The 24,008-nt window shown below is 40.7% G+C and overlaps 1 protein-coding gene across 2 annotated transcripts in view; it reads left to right on the top strand.

Annotated features, from left to right (window-relative positions):
• Positions 1-24,008, top strand: part of IL17RD (interleukin 17 receptor D) — a 70,760-nt gene that overhangs the window by 8,061 nt on the left and 38,691 nt on the right. Inside the window, exon 1 of one of the 2 annotated variants that reach the window (XM_087744986.1) lies at positions 12,292-12,496. The exons of the other annotated variant lie outside the window; for it this stretch is intronic. Within the exon in view, the coding sequence (XP_087601112.1) occupies positions 12,374-12,496 (123 nt within the window). The 5' untranslated portion in view covers positions 12,292-12,373. Of the gene's footprint in view, positions 1-12,291; positions 12,497-24,008 lie in introns of those variants that run through there. 2 annotated transcript variants of the gene reach the window in all.

The raw sequence follows: 24,008 nt of genomic DNA, 5'->3' as shown, positions 1-24,008 counted from the left end.
CAGACTAACTATCCCACACTGAAGGAATGCCTAGCCACTGAGCTATTACGTGTTATGATGTCGGTTTCCAGATTTCTTGTGGAAACAGTTTTGCTTTATACAATGTACTTTGATATTCACTGGAGGAAGAATTGGAGCCAAAGTCTTCAATCTACACACCTTAGCCACCAGGCCGAGTCATTCACAGTCTGACACTTGGCTTCTCTGAAGTCAGGACACTGAGGACACAGAAGTCAGCGTGTCGTTGTTAATATAGGCTAAATGTAAATTGCAAAAAAGGGGGAAAAATCCAGAGATCCTTGTAGTATTTATTAGTGCAGTTACAGTTAGATTGTTCTTCACTTGCGCTTTCTTGCTTAATAATAATAAAATGACAACGGATTTTTTTTTTCTGGCATGTTACTTTCAATGTAGTATAGTTTCTAGAAGAGGTAGGTGTTAAAATTGTAAAGCCCTCTCTGCTTCCAGACAGTTTTTGATTCCTATATCTTTTCTAACATGCTCTGCTTTTCCTTCAGTTTGTGTTCTTTCTTACGACATCTCTATACATTTCAGCTGTTATAATGGATGATTTACGGTAGCTTTGCTGAATGTTTGCAAGGTATCACGAAACGCCATTAGTTTAGGATTTTACGAGATAACATTGTACCTGTTATCATGAACAAACCAAGTATTGCTCTTCCTTTCTTGATGCTTGTATCCATGATATCTGCTGTCCTATAGAATGAAAGGTAAGCTTGAGAAAGGGGATGACAGAAAAAACTTAATTTTATGTAGTCTCATATTAGGAAAAGGTAAAGGGAAGGATGATCTGACTTCAGTCCTTAGCTGATATTTTGGATGATAGGTTGAGATATAAGAGTTTAAATAAAAACCATTTCTATATTTTTCTGAAAAACATTACTGAAAAGCTGCATTACTTTAGAACCAGACTACAGGTATTCGCCATTTTGTGTCTAACTTCATGGGCTCATTGCCATCATTTTTATAGAATCTCTAAAATCTTGAATTATTTCACTTTTCTCCTGGACATCCTATTTTAGTGTGAAAATAACAAACTTTTATCCAATACTGAAATGTTAATTATTCATGCTTTGTTGGATTTAGGAAATAATATTACTAACTGAACTTCTGTTGTGTCCTGCATTCAAAAATACTTAAGAGAACATTCACAAATAAAGCAATTTAAATGGAGCCAAATCCATTAGCAATAGTTTTTAGAGAAATTGGAATCTCAATTCAGATACCTACCTGATCTGGTAAAGGTAAAGACAAAATTGGGAATGCATGAGTTCTATTTTGTTTTTCTTCTCACCTCAAAACATATATTGCCCGTAGCTTAACCTTATTGCAGGTAATTTGAAACTATTGTCTACTTTACTGCTGGAAACAAGGTTTCCAGCAGCAACAGATTAGACTAATCTGTACAGATTGATGCCTAAGAACCTTGCTCTATTATCTGGCAAATACCTAAATACACCTAATGTCTCTTATAATGGAACTTGTCTCAAGTGACGGAAGTCTGACAAAGCAATTTGAGAGAAGGAGTAGAATAATAGCGGAATAATAATAGCATCAGCCCTGGTAGCCAGCTCTCAATTAGCGAATGTTACCAGAAGGATGATTGGGGTAACGTACCGAGTGTCCCACATAGTGCTGAGGGGCAAAAAGTTTAATAGCATAATTGCATTATTTGCTTCATCTTGGCTTAGCTTGTTCTTCCCAAAGTAAGTGCATCGACAAGTTAAAGGAGAACCTCTAACGTTACACTTACACCTACTTTGACCAGCATGGGTTTAAGTTGTGGCCATTGCTTTCTCAAATACAGCTGATTTTTTTTTTTCTATCTTTTAAAAAATATTATCCTGGACTTCACAGGATTTTCTAGTCTTGTACTTCCTGATAATATGCAGCTTTCTGGGCTGGTCTGGTAATCCATGCAATACACTGTGTTATCTGTCTAGGCACAGCCAGTCTAAATAATGATAGTGGATGAGACTGTCAGAAGAGGCCACCATGCATGCTGCAAAGCAAAACTGGAGCGGGACCAGATTTCATACTTTGCCTTGCGGTGTTTCTGTTTTTTATCAACCCTTCAGAACTATGACCAGAAAAGTCTCAATCTGCTTGCTTCCCATTCTGACTTAAGCTTTGTGAAGCTACAACCTCCTTTACTTCCAGCCATGTTGCCTTGCCTTGGCTCCAGTGATCATTTGACCCAGCGATAAGCTGATAAATTTGCTAGGATAGTGGAAAAACTGTTCTAGAAAAAAACTGGCTAGTTGTAAGAGTTCTCACTCTTAATATTGGCAAGCTGTTAGGTCAAGATCCATCAACAGCTACAATTTAGGCTAGGGCCAGGTTGATAATGGACTTCTGTCGTTGACTGTAATGGCACTTACACGCTCTAGTAGTGCTTTCCTGAAATAGGTCCAGTGCCTGTGACCCTAATCACGATGCTGGGCTGCATAATGATTCGTTTTAAATTGACATTCTGTACTTAATTAGGGTCTCTATCTTAAAAGTTTTTTTCTAACCACAAACTTCAGCAATGCCCAGTGCTGTCCAAAAGAGATGAACTATGCTCATGGTCTAAAAGCAGATTCAAATTAACTTATACCAAAGAACCAATGCTTCCAAAGTTCCACTGTAATACTATTACTTGCAGCATATATAAAAGCACAGTTTGAAACTTACTCTTTAAATTACCAATGTTAGCATTGAAAGCCCAGATTTAGAACACCATTCACTAAATTGTCATTTAAAACTTTGAATTTGCAATTATTTAGTTTATCGAGTCTATGCTTACAAATAGCAAGCTAGCACACCAGCAAACTGTATGTTATAATTTTCCTGCTGTGCGTGGGTACATCTACATTTTTCTAGTTGTTCAAAGTTTTGCATTGAAGATACTTCTAAAGCAACGAAGCCCAGGACTTTTATAGTTGTATGTAAGATGATTAACACTGTGTTCATAACATTATTAAAAGGAAATGTGGCTTGAAAAATCACCCAGCATTTATATGACTGGATTTAACAAAAGACTTGCACAAAAATAGCGAAAAATCATTTGCAAACACCTTCAGTTTGCCTAACATGAAATTAAACTAATTTTAAACAGTTGAGGTTAACTCTCAGGGTTAACTAGTAATCACAAAACCAAAGCTTTTTAGAAATTGGTTGTAAAATAACTTTTGTTTTGATTCCTTGGATTGACTTAGTTTCCCTATCAGTTGTTAGGCTGATGCTCTTTGTCCCTTAATTTTGAAGGATGGACATAATTGGATGGGAAATACAAGGTATTTTATTTTCAAAAATACTTTTGAACAATGGTGATTGACCTAAACTATTATTTCATGTCCTGCTATTCATGTCATGGATGCATCTTGACTCGAAATCGTATTCTGTTACTTTTATGAGAGCTATGTAGAGTATCTCATATACTTATTTGATAATGGAACAGTAAAAAGACAAAGTAGTGATGATCATTATGTGAGGGGGAGCTGGGGTTGTTCAGTATCTTGGGGGGGGGGGGGGAGGATCCCATCTGATTGCATCACAAAGGAAGTTCATGTGGTCATAAGGGGCAAGCGGGATTGTTAGTGGGGAGAGGAGTCTAGGGCTGTTGAAGAGCCATCAGTTCTAGAATCCTTTCTGGGGGAATAGTCCCTTGCATGACACGAGGGAAGGGCTAGACAGAAAATGTGGAAGAACAGTCTTTCTGTTTTGGGCACTCAAAGCCGATATTGGCATGGGCCAGCAGTATTTTCTTTGACCAAATCAGGAGAATCTCAGAAAATAGGAAGTGCTGTGTTAGCATGGCACAGTTTTGCTTTTTTAGATTGACTAGCAAAATAGAAAACTAGTCATATATTTGTTGAGTTTAGAAGAGGCAATAAACTGAATTGCTTCTAATCGCTGTTTTTGCAGGATGCTGAGGAGGCAAGAACATGATCAAAAATGCTTAGGGATATGCAGGGTTTGGTGTAGTTGTGGTGTAATTGCCGATGACTTTCATACCACCATGTATGTTTTATATTTGATCACATGAACGTGGTATGGTGCTAGTATTAGAGTGATAGAACAAGTGGTGCATTGCCTGTGCCTTAATTAAAAACAAAAGCAAAGTAGAACAAAAGAGCAGTGAAATGATAAATTTTTCAAGTGTGTTTTAATCCACGTTGTGAATCAGTTGGTGGAAAGTCTAGTGCCTTTAGCAAACAGAATATCCGTCTGTTGATGCGAACAGGGCACAAGTAATGCTTTTGATACAAATTTTCAAGCATGGTCATCTGGCTTGGGATGTTGTAAGGCTCTGTATGTGTGGCCTGTAAACATGATGCCGTACCTGGATTGGGAGAAAATACATATTCCTTCTTTTTGGATTTACAGTCCAATGTTTTCTTTTTCCTAGCTCCTAAACCAGGTTTCCCTCTGCCACTGTGATGGCTGGAGAACCCAACGAGTATAGCCTATCACTATTTTCCTTACTCCTGTGCAATTTGGAGCAAAATGGACAAAAGTCAGCTGGTGGTATAAGATAGTCCCCTTCATTAAAAGTTATCTATGTTATTAGTCTTGTTCTTAATCACTATAAAATTTGGGGAATTTGCCGTTTTAAATTGCATGTGTAAGCATATGTTTCAAACTCATTCTCTCATTGTGACCTTTTAAAAAAAATCATCTGTAACCTTGCACCAACTTAATTATTCTACTGTATTTTTCTCTAATCCTTTCTTGCACTTTTAACACCAAATTTTTATTTTACCAGTCCATCTCATTTTACTACTTCTAAGGGGGTAAGTGCCTGTCCACAATTTCTAGATTCTGGGGCAGTCTTTTATCTATGTATAACCAAATTATGCTCTATATATTAAATGAAAATTAATATATATCTTTTAATGATAGATTTTACACTCAATATTTAGAATTGTATTGCATCAATTGTAGTTATACTCCAAAATATCTTGGGATTCAGTTTCTATGAATGATGCCATCGTAAGGAAATTAAGAAGACAGCAGATCAAATATTCTGCATTAAAGATTGTTGGCTATATATTAGCTGCATCTTAAACACTTTGCTTTTTCATATTAAATCAGACTTTAAATTCATAAATCCTGTACAGTGCTAACAGTCTGTATTTGAAATGCCTATAAAAATGCTGGGCTGCTTTTGCCCTCTTGTGGCTTGATATTATAATTACAGTCCTACATGTTAAATTAACTTTGAGTAAAACCTGCAGTCATGAGTTAGGCTGTGGGTAGACTGAATGCCAGCAGGTGACGACCTGTTTTAATTGTGCAAAATTTGTGACCAAATTTATATTGTATGTGCATACAAATGCTTGACGTCGGGCCTGATTTTCAAAAGTTCTGAATGGTCAATATTGAACTGAACCTAGTGAAAATTGGTGGGTGCTTAATATTTTTGATAGTCTGAACATTTATTAATAATTAGCTATTACCTTAAGAATTCAGTTTTGGGTAGCCAGCCTTTTAAAATCTTGCCTCTAAATTTAGGCTGCTTTCATGAGTACGTGTTTATACGACTGCCCAACATGGTCAGTTTATAATAGCAGAATCTTTTTGCATTCCAGAAAGCAGTTGACAAAGTGGCCAGGAATTCTAAAAAAACCCATCCCTTAGAGTGTAAAACTCAGAATGACTTCTGGTACAATATCTACTAATAGAATTCTTCTGTGATAATAAATACAACGTTGGCAATGCAAAGGTTTGCCGTGCAGAAACACTTATTACCACCAGACTTTTCATTTATCATTGTTTTATCACATCGGGGGGATAAGAAGTGACTTTGTGCTGTTTAAATCACGTGCATTTCTTAACACTGTCTTGCATTTCAAAATGTTCAGTCAGGGTAAAATATTAAAAAATGTGATAGTATCCACCTTAATTTCTTTCTTGATTCAAATATTTGTAAGTTGCCAGATAGATACTTGGATACGAGGCATGCAGTGAAGTGCAATTCTCTCACTTCAGAGTCGGAACAGCATCTTATTCTATGCCACAGGATGTGGCTATCTGACAATATGATTGCAAATTGCTCTAATTCATGTTGACAGAGAAGGGAAGTCATAGGGAAGCATTCTAATGAGGTGTCGGCATTGCCCTTAGAATGCAGTTGGCTATGGCTAGGTATTTTTGTGAAACGTAAGTTATCTGGAAAACTCCTTTTCTTGTAGACGTTCTTGTTTAAATGAGAAAACCGATCCAGTGTTTCCTTTTTAAACCTATGGTCCTGGGCAATAAGTTTGATCAAAATTACAACTTAGTAGGAGTGGTGTTTTCAGTGATTGTTACTATTATAATAAAATTAGAAACAAATAATAATCATCTATTGTAACTTATATTAACATGCATTAACTTTCTGTGTAAGTAATAACAAATCTTGCTCGTTGTGTTTGATCAGTCTATTATTATCTGCATATTTATCTTACTCTTTCAAAAAATCAGCAGCTAACTCAATCCTGATACCCAACTGCTTCAAGTTTTTGTTTTAAAAGAATGTGCCACGCTGTAGATAAAAAGGACCTTGCGTTTGTTGGTTTGAGAGGCAGGGCTGCTGGCAGCAATTGTTGTTCCGAACAGGGCCCTTCCTCTCTTTATTTTTAGCCCAGTCTTGTAGAATCGCTGTGGATTCTTTTGTAAATTTGCTATAAAATGTTTTAAAATTCTTCTCTGAAATACTGTTATGTATCTATCGCATAAACAAGGATTGCGATTTCCATATGCTTCCAGCCTTGGTATTTTATTTGTATGTTCCCCTTAGTGGGAGTAGAATGAGGTGCTATTGACAAAGTGCTTTCCAGTCGTCTTCCATAATGGTTACACAATGGTAAGATGATTTTTTTTTTTTTAAGTCTTCCGGCCATGTTCTTATTGTTCTGAAACGGTATCTGTTACTAGTGTCTCTATGCATTTTAATTACAAAAATCTTCAAAACGTTTTCTTTAGCCTTAATTACCCTTAGCTTTTGGCCTCAAATAACAAATGATGTCATCCTGAAGTGCTTGAGCAAATAGCTCTCCCTCAGTTAAATGGGAAAGGGTTTAAGGCAGGTTATGCTCAGTGAGGGGTCCCTTAGTGTGCTAGGATTAATTTTGCAGACATTGCCACAGGATGCTGTTGAATTTCAGAATAGACTGTTAAATCAGGCTAGGGTTGTTCCCCCCCGTGTTTCCCTGCAGAAGGAAAATGACAAGCTGTCTGGATGGGAAGTATTGTGCTGTAACAAGAAAGGGTTGAGATTAGAAGTAAAACTGAGAAACTTTTGTAAAAATGTTACTTTATTAACACTTCTAGCATTTATTCAAACTGCATTGTGGGGATCTTGATTTGCATTTTTAATAGTTGATTGAGATGAAATGCCTATATGCAGAAAAATACTATTTTAAAATCAAACATTAATAATTATTGAATTACTGCTAAAGAATAAAACATACATAACTTTGGGGGTACAGTTGTTGGTTTGGAATATTTCTAGTTCAACAGAATTTTTATTGAAAAATGACTCTTCCGTGCAATTTATAATTTTCTTTGCATCACAAATCTACTTTTCTCTAAAAGTGCAGTTTCATATTACACCTAATCCAGTGTAACAGAAGACTGCTGCTGAAAGATGTGGTCCTGCCCTGCTCCCTCTTTTCTCAGAGGCGACATGTGGCCACAGAGTGAGTCAATTCAGCATGCTTTTGGAGCAGGGAGGAGGGTATTTGGTGGCACCTCAGTAAGTTGAATCATCTCCGAGAACTGAGCTGTGTGTTCCTTTATTATATTCATATGAATAAACAGATGAAAAACTGAACAGAAATACAGAGACTTGGCATTTGGCTGCAAACGTTCTCTGCCAGCGGAACAAGCCGGCCTCTGTACAATACAGAGAACTGTGAGGTCTGGGGAATGGTGATATTATACGAAGATTCGCATCCATGGATCATTGATAAATTGTTAATTTGATGCTAATCAGAGGTAATTTTCATATAATGACTGTTTGGTTTATTTCAGTCAGTTCCTTTTCACCAGAACTTAGTCTTGCATCTGATGCTGACTTGGGCCTTTAGGAATATGGGACTGAAACTTCCTTGGTCATTAAGTGCAATTTCCTGTAGAAGACATTAAGCCATCCAGAAAGGCCTCAAGACCATTCACTCCCTACTCTCTGAACTCTACAAGCCTCAAAACACCCCCAAATACCTTGAGATTTTTAAGAAAAAAAGCTCAAACATGACAGTGTGACATAAAAAGTGAGCAGGAAAGAAAGATCACTGCCTGTGCACTACAAGGGATTCGGTAAGGTCTAGCTTATTCAGCATTAAGGACTGGATGCTTCATTTCAAGGATTTGTTGCAAAGCATCTGGATACAGAAGTGGTGGCTGCCAGTGTCAAAGCAGAATTCATGCATCTAATTCCACTTTCAAGTCCCATCTGGACACAGCAGCAGCTAATCTAGGAGTGCCAATAAATGTTTGGACACGGCAGGAGGCAGCTGGCTGCCAGGACAGCACGCTGTGCTCTGTGCCACTCGCGAGACACAAGCAGCCAGTTGGATGGGATTGTTCGGAGGCTGGATCTGGGCTCCGTGGCCCGCACTATTTTAAGCACCCACTGGTAGTGTCTGGATGACCTTAGGAAGTAGAGTGTGTCTCTACAGAAAGAAGCAAATTAAAAACAAAAAACGCTACCCCCAGGACTCTCTTCCTGTCTTACTAGGGGGCAGAGTCTTTCCTGACTCCACATCTAATTACTGGTTTAGCCTTGAGCATGTGTGCAAGACATAAAAGCACGCGTCTTTATGACCCCATGCTTAAGTTTCCCCATCTATAAAACGGGAATAGCGATACAGATTTTCCTTTCAGAACTCAGTGTTTTGCATGAATTCTTCACACATTTCTCAAGGCCTAGTGATTTAAAAGTTGCCTTGAACAAGGTAAGTATTCGTAACAATTGATAGATTTGATTCAAATTTCAATTCAATTTTATGGCCTGGGGTCACAGTCTTATCAGTTGATAATCTTTCACTTGAGCTTAGCCAGATCTTTTGAAACTATGGCATGTAGTAATATGGAAGATTCAGTTTTTAGACACTGGTGGGAATGTTCATGCCCTTGCTGAGAGTGTCCACATTGATTTCACACTTTCTTTCTAATTTTGTTCTTAAGGTGTGATACTGGAAGATCTTCCTCCTTTTTGTGCTAGATGCTCATTCCATAGGTAAACCATTCCCGTGTAAGCGGGACACTTCAGTGTAAGTGGTTATTATCAAAAGATCTGGTTTTTTGCTTTCCAGTATCTGCCAAATGAAGTTCCAGAAGATCCTTGCATTCTGGATTTTCTGTTCCGGCATCATATTTGTGCTTTTATGGAGAGTGAGATGATACTTTGTGATTCCAGACCTGTAAGAGCTTTCCGAGATGCTGCTGATCTTTTAGTATACTGGCTGCTTGGTTCACCGTAGCTCCTCCTCATTTTTTAAGAGTGGGTGGTGTTTATCTATAACAGAAGTGTGATATTGCAATAGTCACGATTGTCTGACTCAGCTGAATACTTCTACAAGCATGATACACGCTTTCTGGCCCCAAAGTGAGCTGTTTTTATATCTCCTTTTGCAAGCAAGGTCAGTCTCTCTTGGGAGAGATTTCAGCGCTAGAAATACAAAGTACGGATGGAGCATACAACTTCCAAGTCTAAAGGAATTTTTGCTGAGCGATAGAAAAATTCGGTAGGGAACTTTTAACCATATTATCAGAACTTTTTACTACATGAGTTTTCATGTTTTTATAGGAACGTCTGAGTTCTCACTGTCCCCTCCATCTGGGAACAGCTGCTCAGAAAGGAGAAGGGAAAAAAAAATGTTTTTAGCTTGAAGCAAGAAGGTAGAGTGGCAACCAAAACCAGCTGTAGAATGCATGATATGGATACCCATGACTCTTGGATATTATGCGTTCTACACTATTTGGAAACAAGAGACTGCTGTAAAAAGGACAAAAGAGCCTACAGAACAGGAGAGTCCCCACAGCCACTTTTGCCCTTACATTAGCTAGCAGCGTTTAGAGAATCGAGCTAAAAATGTTAGCTGCTGTCACTTGATTCCCAACTCTCCCCTACCCTTTTCCACAGAAGATTTCAGGGGAAGTTACTCTAAGTGCATACAAAGCCATGAAGTACTTCTGTATTCAGTCAGTTCGTTCACGTTCGTAAGCTGGGCGTGGTGGCGGTATGGAGATAATTTTTTTCAGATGTGTCATTTTGTTATTAGCTTAAGCTGAGCTCTTGGGAAGGGGGCATCAACGCTGATTTTGTCAGATGGCATCTCTGCTTTGTGATAACAAGTTTGAGGTCTTAGTAAATCAGACCGATCATTTTGCTGCTTTCTGGGTACTGCCAGCGTAGTCAGTGGTAGCTGAGAGTTCTTCAGTTATTCTGCTGCCTAGGAAATGTCACTATTCGTTTGGTATCTTCGTTTATATTAAAATTATTGTAGGCTAATGCATCAATAGCACAGGTAGTGCTAATTTTCCTCTTAGTTTTCACTTAAAAATTTCAGCTTCTCCAGCAGTCTAGCAGCCTGTTAACAGAAAATGCCGAACAGATTTCCCCGTAGTTCGGAGGAGGTCTGTTTGCAGACCAGCGGAGATGTGTTCAGCAGGGAGCCATTGCTTGTCGTAGGTGGTTAGATGGGCAGCAGAGGCATTATCGTCCTGTAAATAAATTGTACGTATGTCATCTTCCTTTCTTCAGCCAGGATGCTGTGTTGCTTTATGTCCTCTGTAATGCATGAAAACATGAAAGGACTAGTTATTTACAGTTTTTATACAGCCTGACTTGATTTTTTTAAAAAAAAAAAAAAAAAAAAAAAAGCTTATATAGTTTTCAAGCCTGTTTGGTCACTTCTGAGTAACACAAGGAGAAAGTAAAGCGAGAATACCCAGATAGAAGTGTATGATGTGCAGTGAAAAAAACATGTGCTAAACTTTAGTTCTGGTCTGGGATATACTTGACCTTAGAAAACATCTCATCATAAAATCAGTGAAAATCCAGCTATAGAATGAGTAGTCTTAATATTCCCTTTTTCAGAATTCTGGCCTGCAGGGGAAATGGAGATCACAAGTAAGCATCGTTTGTTCCCGGAGCCCTCAAAGGACTCTGGCCTGATCTCCAGTCTGGGGTAGAAAATGTTTACTGGCAAGAATCTCATTTCTGTTCACCTCACAGCAAGGGGCTGTACCATCCTGAAGTCACAAACCTGCTGTCAAAGGTGACTGTGAGCGCAAGAACTGCAATGTTGCCAGTAGTCACGAAGGATGGAAAACCCAACGATAGGTGTAAGACCTGTGCTAGTTTAAAAATTACCAACTGGTCATGTTTCCTTTCAACTGATTGGCTTAGTGGTGGTTTTGCATACTATTTTAATCCAAACCATAATCTCCTTTATCATACTGATGGGTTTGTCTGTTCCATTAGGATTATATTTTTGTCCGATATTAATCATAGCGACAGAACGTACTAAAATCAAAATTTTCAAAAATAAATGGAGTTCTACGATGTGTAAATGTGAGGTATGACGAGGCCCTGAGCTACCTGGTCTAAAAATGAGGTTAGGCCTACCTTGAGCAGACAGTTAGACCTAACGACCCCGAGGTCCCTCCTAAGCTAAATCACACTGCGATGCTGTGCTTTGGAGGAGCCCTGGGCTTCTGTGTCTCGTACGGGATTTTGAGATTTTCAGGCAAGGGGTTTGTATTGATATAATTCACTGATAGGTCAGAGCAGCTTGCATTTGAAATTTATTAGAAATGTGATTACTTTTAGAGAGAACTGTTTTGGTGAAAGCATGCAATACCAAAATGAACTGTAGAGAGTCCGGTTGAAAAAGCTGAACTCTTATTGCTGCGTACAACTTCTATTGCATTTCTGCAGCTGAAATGCCCTGACAGTGCATTCCTCCAGCTCCTCGTAGTAGTTCACGCATTGCTCTCGTTGCTGAAGGGCTGTGATTGGGTTTTGACCGGTGGCCCTCATCTTGCAAAGCACCGCCGGGGCGGCGCGAGGCGGATCCCGCGCGCCGGGGAAGGGGGGGGCGGTGCGCGGGCGGAGAGCGGCCCCGGGCGGCGGCTGGGGCGGGGCGGGGCGGGGGAGCCCCCGCGCGGCGGAGGCGCGGGCCGGCGAGGAGGAGCCCCCCCCCCCCCCCCGCCCCGGGCCGCCGCGCATGCACACAGCCAGAGCCATCCGCGCGCACTCACACACACAGCCGCGCGCACATACAGCCAGCCGCGCACACGCGCACAGCCCGCCGCACAGCCATCCGGACGGCGGCGGGAGCAGCCCCAGCCCTGCGCCCCGGGCTTGCTGCAGACCATGGCACCTGGGCTCGGCTCCTTCCTCTTGGCCCTCGTCGCCTGTGTCGGTGCTCGCCAGCTCGCGGGGGCGGCCGGCGGGGGCGGCCGGCGGGGGCCGGCGGCCGATGCTTGCGGAGGGAGGGTGAGTACCGCGGGGCGCCGCCGCTCCGCTCGCCTCGCTGGCAGCGTCTGCCCGGCGCGGGGCTTCTCGCAAGCCGCGGTGTTGGGGGGCGGTGGGGGACTTTGCCCGCCTCGGGACGGGGGCCCTGCCAGCGGTGCAGGTGCGAGGGGCGCTTCCCCGGCGCTGCGAGGCGGGGAGCGGGCTGCCGTGGAGGGGAGCGGAGCGGCCTCTCCTGCAGCTCATAAAGCTGCCCCAGGGCTCCGCGTCTGGTAGTTAATTTGCGGCCGGGAGAGAGGGCGGCATTTCCCGGGGAGGGGTACTATTTATCGCTCTCTCGCCCGGGGCAGGGAGGCATCTTGTCAGCAGCGGGTGTGCAGAAGCGACTCTACAGGTCGCGCACCGCCAGCGCTCTCCCCTCCTGCGCCCGACCTGCGCGGCCAGGGGGGTGAAGGCGATCGCTTGGGCTTTGTTATTGTAATGGCCCGAGGCCGGCTCGGGGCTTGGCCCCCGGCCTGGCCATTGCACGGGGTGCGGGAGGCTCACGGGAGGGGGCAGGGGGAGGAAGGTGATAAGCACGGTGTTACTGCTCTTTGCCTTTTGTGCCTCTTCCGCTGTGTTTTGCTGTCAGACTTTTCTTCATTGCTGTTCCTTCTTTTTTTATATATATTTTTAAATAACTTCTGAGTTCTGTGGTTTTTTTGGGGTTGGTTTTTTTTCCCCTTTCTCCTGACGTCTGGTTACAAATGTCGTTGAAGCGTGGTGATCGGGGAACACCGGAGGGAACACAACTGACTTTCATTGCTTTTCCTTTTTGTTAGACTGTCGCTAAGGGTTGTCTTGGTTTCAGATCAGGTCCTTTGAGAACGTTACTGCAACGCACAGTTCAGAAGTTTGTAGGGCATGGTTTAGAAAGGCGAAAGCATTGGAAAATGTGTAAAAGAAGAGCGTGGAAAAACAAACTTCAAACCCTGATAAAGCTTAAGACCTAAATCTTTGTGCTGGATGGAACTGTTGAAGGTTTAGACTCCCCTATTAGGTCTTTTTAACTGAGCGTTAGGAATACAGTGTTTTGGCTCACTGTGTCTGTCGTATGTTCCACCAGACGTAGGCAGGGTACTCCGCATGCTCCTAACGACCCCTGCCTGTATTTCTGTCAAGTTGTGCATCAGCTATTAAGTAAATTATCACTACTGAAAGTCATAACACTTGATTAGTGTAGTGTGACATTTATAGAAAAATGCAGATGCGCTTTGGATTGGATTTGTTTGTCCTTACGTAATTAATGTCATTGTGGGTATTAAACCTGAATGTACCACAATATAATTCTTTCAATGTAATTATTTTGATTGGCTTTCAGATCAGTAAAAATTATACTCTTTCCAATTAGCATAAAACTCCCTTTGTCTTTATTGCTCACAACAAATGTAACATTTTAGCTTATTAAATATTTGAACTAATTTCTGGTTTTGTTATATTTCCAGCTTCAAGTGCAGACTTCCCTAGCCAATTTATTAGATATCTTGTCTGATTGTTTAGTTATAATTTCATAGTCTGATTTTGTAGTACCAGTCTTGCCTACGATTGCCTGCATAATCCAGGCAGGGCAGCATTTATTAGAGTAATGACTGCAGGATGGTACCCATTGTCTCAGTTATGTGGTATTTATCTTGGTCTGCATGTAAGTTTTGAGTAGACTTGACACACTATTAAATGAGCGATGGCCCCTCTAACACATTGTCCGCTCTGGAGCGGGGTTGCCTTTGAAGTAGTACCCTGTAGGAAGTAAAGAGACTATTTGCTCTATTAAAATTCCTTGGTATTTCCTCTGTTTAACCACAGGCCACTTCCCCTCTGCCACTCTGAACACTGCAGGGACACTGACTGATTGAAAAGACACAAGCCCTGAAGTAATTGTATCCTATTCAAATAGATATTCTTATTGCAGGTTATTTATAAGTAGTGTCTAATTAATGTATGCTAAGGGCACGAATAAATCTTAGCATTCTATATAGAGAAAGTAAAAATGCATTAAATGAAGCTGTTGAATTGAGGTAATTCTCAGTGGCATAAGTAAACAATCTAGAAAAATATCAGTTAACTTTTAATAGTTGTTTAAGGAGAAATAGAATGTAGATAGCTGGTTGGTTGTATGTACATTTAGATACATGGTGGATATTTTCCTCTGCTAAACTGTGAATGTGTGGTGCACTTCCCACCCCGATGAATCTTTTTTTATTGTTTGAGTGTTGTTTCTGAAAATCTGTGTTCTGTCTCATTACGTTTGTACAAGTAATGCTCATTTTCCTTTCACTCTACAAAATACAGTTTTAAGTTTCCTCAATATTTTGTGGCTGTAAAAGCGTGACTTGATGAGAGCATATTACTGGACTATGGTTAAAAGAATGTGATGAGGAAGTATTTGATGGTTGGGTTTTTTTGTTGTTTTTTTTTTTTTTTTACAACTTCCATTGCAAAAGATATGCCTGTATTAATCGCCTTATCTAGTAATACTTCAGCATTTGCCTTGCAAGCTCAACATGGGTGTGCAGCAGGAAAGCAGTTAACATCAGGATGAGTAACTTAACATTGCTGTTGCTAAGAATTATCAGTGATTTCAGTGGATCCAGGATTTTAGAATGTGGATTGACTTTGCTAAGTCTAGGATTTCTTTCATTGACATTTAACAGAAATTTTAATGTATTCCTACATTAATGTTATTTCAGATTAAGGTAGAATGTTTGCTTAAAGGAGAATAGTATTGTAAAGTAGCTTTCCATATGGATGGTCTTTCCATATGGATGGTCTTACTGCATCATAGGCGTGCCTTTATCCAGAAAAAATAAATCAGGGAAGGGCCTCTTTTAATCTAGAATAAGTATGTCCACATGGGGAGCTATTCTGGAAAAGTAGTCTGAATTTTTTTTCATCCTATAAACAAGCCATGAGGTGTACAGAGAAGACAGACTTGGGCTCTGATGGTGATTTGAATATATTTCAGATTCATTTATTCGGTGTTAAACACATGAGCAACTTTAGTCTCAAGTTGTTTTGTAGATTCTAATGGGACTACACACATGAGTAATTTTTTTCATATGTTTAAATCCTCTGAAGTTCCTGGCACAGAACCGTGTGGAGTATAAAGCTTGAATTTAAGGAGACCGTATGATGAGAAAGAATAAATAATACAGCGTTTCAGCAAACCTTCCCCCCGCTCCTTGTTAGCAGAGTTGTACCTTCCTTTGCTCTGCTACGCAAGGTTTGTCAGGCGTACTCGGGGTCTCTGTTCCCGTGCATTCTCCCCTGAAACTCTCCCTCTGTCATCTTCTATGCTCTTTATTTAAGGAGCTTTCTATTTCCTCTCCTCTTTCATAGCAGAGACTCTCAGGATCCCCGTTTCCTACTGTTCCGCTCTCAGGAACTCTGCCTGTCTCATTGTTCTCCGGCTCACGCTGCTGTGTCCCTACATTCATCTCCTCAAGCATCCCTCCCAACACGCGCTCATTCTTCTCTACAGCTAGGATTTTTCTAAGCAGAGAGCTAAGCCATACTGAAATAATTTTCCCATCTAAATATATGTTTCGGGAACTTTATTTGGGAGGAAGAATACCTTGTAAAATGGTAAGAAATAATTTACTGGAGTTTGAATTCCTCCCTTTATTTCTTATTTTTTTTCTAACAGTTAAAAAATCAGATTTTCTCTTGCAGGGTGTTTAAAAAATTTTAAGGGTATTGGGCAGATGGCAGACCCGAGATGAAGCATGCTGGGAGGTGTTAATGTTTGCCATCAGGGGGTTCTTTAATCTGTAGACAGTTCCAGAGCAGTTGAAAGCTGTGCAGATCAGATGCCAGCAGTTCTGTATCCTCCGTTTTTTCTGAATTTTTAGAATCGATAGATTTCTCTCCACTGGCATATAGAACAACGCTAGCATTTTAGAATTATTAGATGTGTCATTTAAAGCTTAGCGCGTTTCTCTGGTTAGATACAGTGCAACATGTTGAGTGCAAGGCTTTGCAAGCATGGTCAGTCATGCAGGCAGGCATCTGTATTACTTCTGTTGAGGTCAGAATTTGGCTGCAAGATCACTCCAGGGTTGGGTTTTTTTGAGTTTCATGTAGCAAGTAATGTGACCCCGTTTTTACTCTAGTGTCAAAAAGTGTTGGTGACAGTCTGCCTATTTAAGTTAATTTAAAAATGCACGCAGTAGCCTAAATATGTTAATGTTTAAACAGGCAGAGGGATGTTTCTTCAGGAACTATGAGGCTATACTGTTTAAATGCTGTGTTTTCAGAATGAGCATTCAAACACACAACCTAGAGAACAAAATTATGGAGACATAAGCCTGCTTAGGTAATGGAAGCTGACTCTATTAATAAACAACAAAAGTGTATATCTCCTTGTATGTTGGTGTGAAATTAGGAAATTTGAATACGATGCTAATTCATAAGCTGTTGACCTAACAAGATTTCTGCAGCTGAAGTCGCTTAGGACTGTTACAGATCTAATTAATTTCCTCTCCAACTCATGTCCCTTAGTTTACCTGTTGAACTCCACTCCCTGCCTTACTTCCCCCGAAAATCTGCTTTTGGATAAGCAGAAGTCTCGTAACTACTTTATCAGACTTGTTAATTTAAAATCTTGAGACACTTATTTAAGAACAAGTTCTGCTTTAATAGATTAATACTTTATAGTCCACTGGTGGAAAGATGTTAAGCAGTCATGATTAGACGATACTAGCTTTTCTTTAGTTAATTATTTGGTAATGTTAATATAACATGGATGTTACTTAATTAAAGCTGCAACATTTAAAGGGTGTTTAATAAGGACCAGCTGTCTTTTCCAACAGATCAGTCTAAAGATGGTGAAACAAAGCTTTGATGTGAACTTGCCTGCTTAATTCTGCTCAAAGGCTGAATTTTACCCATAGATTTAGCATGTTTTTTGGAAACAAACAAGATAAGAGGAGTGTGAAGTATTACTGGAGAACTGTTAAGCTTGTGTACCATTTTTAATTTTCAAAAGTAAAAATATTTTTTATTTTTCAAGTATATGGCTTTGGTTTTATGTATACTGCTACCAGTGTAATGAATGTGTTCGAAATACGTTTTTTTTTCCCTGAAACTTTAGGTTAATGCTGATGTTTCTACACCATGTGTTGTTTTTACGTTTAAAAATGAACATTATGCATAAGTACATCACACCTAGAAAAACACACCAAAGTTATATCAAATACATGGATGTTTATTTGTTATATCCTTCTCCCTATATTAATTTTGAAAAAATATTTTATGGAAGTGCAAGTTACAGTAACTTAAAATAAGGAACTATGGCTAGAATACAGTACATATTAAGTACTTAATTTTAGGTTATGGTAATGTAAGACTTTATTTAAGGATCAAAATTTAAGCGCAAACTTCAAGAAGGATTTTATCCTTTTATGCATATAGTATTTTACAGTGGTTACATTGTCCAGCTGTTTGTCTTTTCCAGCTCTCCTCAATGGGAGTCATCCATCTTCACACCCAGAGCTTCCACATGGTTTTCTCAGGGACTTGAACCAGATGGATACTTACTGAAGTAGTGAATACAGGCTTATGCCAGTAACGGATAGACTCATTTCTGTAGTTTTACTGTGATATTTATTTGCCAGAAACATACCTATTGTGACTTTGATTATCCAAAATTCTGCCAGCCAAGCCAGGGTATAAATGTGTATTTTAACATGCTTAAACCTGTTTTACTTAATAAATTGTACTTTCAAGATCATATCTAAGACATCATTTCTGGATTTATAAAAAAGCATTGGTGACCTCAGTGGATCAGGGAAGATGTCCCTTATCAAATGGGTGTGCTGGTATAAAACAAGTAGGTGTAAGTTTTGGAAGTGAGTCAAACTGCGTAGACAATAAATATTAAGGAACAGAGGAAAGTACAGTTAAGAAATGTTTCTTAATAAACTGCAGCGGATGTCCAGTTTTCTCTGGGTCTACATACATCAAGTGTTCTCTCTTACTAATTACTTTTGTTTCCCACCAAAACTCAAAACTATCAGTAAAGCTATTTCTTTTAAATACATAAATTCTTAATGTTGTATTTTCTAAATACATTATAATCGTCAATACTTTATAACTGCAGGTTCTTAACTGGTTTTGGTTTTAGCCTGTCAGCAATGTTTTTACACCTGGCTCAAAACCACTGTGAACACAGACTTTCTTGGTTGCCCCTGTGTGTAGACAACGGCCTGAGTTTTGTTTTTGAAAAGGGCTTGGAGTAACCTTCTTCACAGTGAAGGGGCATCTGATGACTCTGTATCGGTGTTTGAGGTTTTCCTAAGTCTTCTTAGTAACACCAGCTTTCAGCGGGTCTCTGCTCGCCAAGCTTTCTGTCTTACAAATTGCTTTGCTTGCCGCCAAGACTCAGAAGGCTAGCTGATACCTGGTGCGTTAGCCCCTCTGTTCATGGGGCCTGCGCCGCTTGGCTGTGTCAGTGAAATACCCCGAGGAGATACTGCCCAAATGCACTGTTTCTTGACTGAAGAATAGCAGTGGGCTTCTGGTTATTTTACGGTGTGACGGCAGTGAAGAACAGGATTCTGAGGAAACAAACTTAGGGCGATTTAACTGTACCTCAGAGGAATTGTTGGAAGTCAGTTAAGCTAGAGCCTGTGTAGTAGAAAGAGCCCTAAAAAGTGAAATACTTAGGACAAGGTGAGTTAGAGCAGCTGCCGGCCCGGCAGTAACCACCAGTCATACCTGACAGTTTGACTAAATGCTCATCCCTGCCCGAAGTACAGTCTTCAGACTTCCAAAGAGAGCAGAGTCGGGGGCAGAAGGGATGGAAGCAGCACCGGAGGAGCCTGTCGTTGTAAAAACAGAATAAGGTGAGGCAGCTGATGATTCTGGAATAAGTTCTAGAACAAGTCACCTGGACAGGTCAACTAGGGGATGTTCTAAGAACAAATTTCAGATATTTTAAAGAACAAAACAAACAAACAAACCCCAAACCAACAAATTTCAGGAACCCACTGAGGAAGCCTTACAGAAGCAGATTCGGATATGTTAATGACAACGTTTTAAAAGGTAGTATAAGCAACAGTACCTGAAGCCACATGTACAAGTCACATCGTTGCTCTAGTCCTCCTGTCACCTCACCTCTCACCGCTGTATGGATGGATTCCAAGAGCGTGAGGCAAATTAAATGTGCCGGTAGGGATTTGTTCTCTCAAAGTTTGAACTGATTATTAAAAATAATTAAAGCTTGGATTAGAGGTGTAGCAAGCATCAGCACAAGTTTCAGGATATATTGTGGTGTTTGGAATTCTGTCTCGCTTGAAGGCTGTTACAGTGTTGTATCACTATTGGCTTTGAAGAATTGTTCCAGACATCCTGTTTTATTATTCCTTGTGCTGATACTGGTGCAAAAGTCCCCTGGGTATGCCAGAACACTGCCTCTTGGTACTCTGTTCTTGGCGCATCATTCGGGGAGTAAGGGGGTAGCAAAAGGACGGTAATTCTGTGGCTAGGAAGTGTCTGCATCTTAATTTGGTATCCTGTTCAATGGTCACCCGCATTTTTCCTCATCTCTTGGCTGTTGATGAGGGTTTTTCCCACGTTTGAAACTCAAAATGCTCTGTTAGGTTCTAGTAAAGGACACGTGGTGAGTGGCTGTTTCTGTACTTTTTAAGCCCCCTCCATTCCTTGGTAGGCTCTTTGGGCAGTAGGTGATGAATATCTTCAAACAGGTGGATGAATTCCTGCTGTTGGCTTAGAAAAGTAGTTGTCTGCTCCTGCCAGAGATATCCGGTACATTCAACTCCTCTGTTCCTCCTTCAACCCAAGTTAAACAATCCATTACTGACCCTAGATGAGTTCCTTAGTCTGTAATGACCAGGTTAGAAGAATTAAGGACGAAATCCTTTTTGTAGTATGTTTTCAGTAATTAGGGCTGGAATCGTGGCTAGCAAAAACGTTTTGAATAGGCCTATGTAGAGATGAAATAAGGAGTACAACAATTAATTTTAGATGACCAAAGAATCCTTGTTCTTTCATTTCACTGGTAGGACACTGTACCGCTGAATAGCCATCCAGACTGTTTGGGAGAGGGCCGTGCACTTCTAGGGCAGGTAGGAAGAAGACGACTGATAGCTCACCTACTGCATGGAAAACACATTGGTGCTGGCTGTGAGACAAGCAAGCAACGTTTTCAATAAAGTGTCAATCTATCAGTAGTACATAAATGGATATTGAACATACGGAATATATGTCCTAGCAACCTGTTAAATGCACGTTATGGTCTTTCTTCATTTTGCCTCTTGAGTTTGAAGTTGTAGGTGCATGAGCACCCTTTATTCTTCTTACTCTTATGGATCTGGTCTTGGGGTGTTATTCAGCAAGACAGTAAATCTGGTTTGGGGGCACATCGCTCATGCTGCTTATTCTAATGTGCCCAAATAAGTGGGAGAGGTCCTAGCAGACTTCATGCTAGATCAGGCACCGTATCTCTTCTTGCAGTCCTGAAAGCATAAACTCCGAAATGTATGTTCTGGTTAATTCAGCAGAACGAGAGTTGTGTGTCCGTGACTGATCTGAATCAAATTTGCGCCACTTGGTGATCTGAGTACAGGGGTGACTGTGAAATGATCTCTGTGTTGACAGATGCACCTTCTTGGTGGCAGCATGGAGTCTGCAAGCCAGCAGTCTTTGAGCCTTTTCCTTTTCTTTTTCCTTTTCTGCACAGAGCATAACGTGTCACAGCGATGCAGAGGTCCTTGTAATGTCTTCAAGGGAAGCGCTGCTGAAACGTGTTCTTCTGTTTTCTGTAACCGTTGTATTCTGATGATCTAACATTGAAAGTACAGGCTCCTTCGGTGCTGGAACCCTGGGCTGGCAGAAATATGAGGGACAAATGAGGAGCATGCGGAGTTCAAAGGGCTCCAGCTAAGTGTGGGTATCAGGTCATGAGTTGCTATAAGTGGTCGGTTTTGCACTAACAACTAGGCAACATCAATCTTAAGTCTTGAGGCTGCTCTGTGGAGGAGGTGGTGGGCACGCAGTTCCGCTTGGGACTGCACGTTCGGTGCTTAGAGGTTTCCGAATAACTGATTTCTATTGATCTATCTATATGATTCCCTTACCTCACAAAATTGTATGTCATAACCACTTCTATGCCCACTGTAATATGGCAAGGCTGGATTTTCCTCGTGGTTGGTGGGCAGACTTGGATTTTAATTTCTGACCTTCCCTATGTTCTTCGCTCCTCTATCAGTGGGAGGGACTAGATATTTCTGATCTTACTTCTGACTACATTCAAATCCAACCAAGCAATCAGTGACTTCTCTGACTTTTTTTGTATACGGCTGTGGGAAAATTCCTGGTTGGCTGGCTATGAATTAATGAAAATCCTTAGAATGCTTCACTAATGATAGCTCCTGTGGCTTTAAAAATGCTATTCCCTTTTTTAATTTGAGGGAGGTCACAGAGGTTTACAGAAACTAAGAAAAGAAAACTTAACATCTGGTTGTGCTCTGTTGATGACTGCTTTTGTGTGAAGAAAAGTTATGGCGTCTCCTCAGCATCAAACACATTCAAGGTGATCCTTTCTAAGAACTCTTTGCAAGAATACTTTTCACTCAAACTGTGTTTTCTAATTAATTTTGCTTTGTATTTTCAAATGGAGGGTTTTAGTCCTCCATGGGAATCCCAAACTCATAATATTGTCACTTAAAATACACCCTGCCTTTATAAAATAAACTTATTTTCTCGAGTTTTGTATTTATAACATAAAAATATTTATGTATGTTTCTAATACTTTCCTTTAAAGTTGTAGAACTCCAAGATTAAAACACACTGTTGGGTTGGATTCTGGGATTCCTGAAAGGAAATTTTTTTTGTGTTTGCGTATCGCGTATCCATAGTGAAGTTCAGTTTCGTCTATTTGCAAAGAATAATCTGATTTGTATAAAAACTCCCCTTTTTATAATTTCAATTTTACAGGCTAAAAGAGAATAATTTTATTTTTTTTTAATAATGCAGGTTAAAATTATGTGTGAATTTAGTTTAGCTAGTAGGAAGGCATAACGTGAGAATGTTTAGGTCCAAACACTGAATCTTCTAAATCGTTAAAACTAAAGCTATCAGCTGCTCAGTTAAACATATGTATTCCAGGTGTGACTGGCCTGGAATCAGAAAGCATTAAAAATACAACTTTAGAGACTTTTAATAGTCACACTATCTTTTTATTTTATACAATGATTTAAACAAAATATATGCAGGCCTCTCTCTGTCATCTGCTTGTGGAAACAACACCCCAATCTGTTTTCCTTTTAAACATAGAATACTAAGGGTTTTGTTTCTGTTGCTTGTTGGGTTTTTTGTTTTGTTTAAACAGCTGACATCGTACCCGTTAAAATCAGTGGCAAAATGCTGACTTCCGTTTCGATGGGATTTTGTCTTCTCTACCCGAAGCGGGTTGATGCTTTGTGATCGCCCAGCCCTGGAGAGCTGCGACTGACTCCCGTGCGAAAGCCGGGTGCTTTGCACACCTGGAAAGCAAGCCGCTTACCTGGCTGCTGCTTTGCGCATACGGGAACGTTACTGCCCGCTGAACCAGGGTGCAAGTTCAGACCGCGTTCGCTCCGCAGCCGTGGGGCGTTCCTGGGCGCCTCGCCTCAGCGCGGGGCGGTGCACCGACAGCCGGAGCAGCTCGGAGCCAGGGACCCGCGCGGCAGGAGCAGGACAGCGGTGTTAGCAGGGCGTCCTGCTCGTGTTCGCGGCGGACCCAAAGCAGAGTGGCATGCTAGCATGGCAGTTTCTGATGCTTAGGCTTTCTTGATAACAGCTATCTTCAACCTCAGTGTTGCAGGAGTGTGTCCTGGCACCACCCACATAGCGTGTTGTCATAGCGTAGGTAGTGCACTGTAAAGTTACACCTTAGTTTATCACATAGGAATAACTTCCTTTACAAACAGGCCCTTAGGGATAGTTGGTTTTTTGTTTGTTTTTTGGTTTGTTTTTTTTTTAATGTGCCAGAGTGACTTTGGGTACAGCTGCCCAGGCAAGGAAGAATTCCATCTCTTTCCCCTGTCTGAGCTGCTCAGGTGCCAGTCTGTATCTCGTCTCAAAGCCCTCGTAAAGCCTGCGTGCGCTGCTTCCTCTTCCTCCAGTTTCTGTGGGGATCAGTGTTATCTCCCTGTCTGGGCTTGCCCCTAATTACAGGCAGTAGCAACAAAAAGAGGATGGAAGTTGGAACCGGTAAGTTGGGCAATTTACTCTGCGCATAAAGACTGCTCTGTCTGGATGAGCTTTAAATACAGCGTGGGAAGGGCGCGTTGCTGAATCACAAGCATTTTTAGCAAAGTTTTCAAGGTTGTGCTGGGCTTCCCCTTCAAGGCTTAGAGATATGGGGTATAAATGGGTGATTTAGGCTTCACCCTGTAAGTGTGAGCAGATCCTTAGAAGCTTGGAGTGGGATTCTGAAAAAGAATGGAGTGCCCTAACTCCTATTAACTTTCAATGGGATTTGTTCTCTTTTGTGGCC

Source organism: Nipponia nippon, unplaced genomic scaffold (genome assembly GCF_047370975.1).
Source record: "Nipponia nippon isolate SJK-2023a ecotype South Korea unplaced genomic scaffold, ASM4737097v1 scaffold_9, whole genome shotgun sequence".
Classification (NCBI taxonomy): domain Eukaryota; kingdom Metazoa; phylum Chordata; class Aves; order Pelecaniformes; family Threskiornithidae; genus Nipponia; species Nipponia nippon.
The sequence above is the reverse complement of the archived record's forward strand: the minus strand, read 5'-3'. Positions and strand labels throughout refer to the sequence as shown.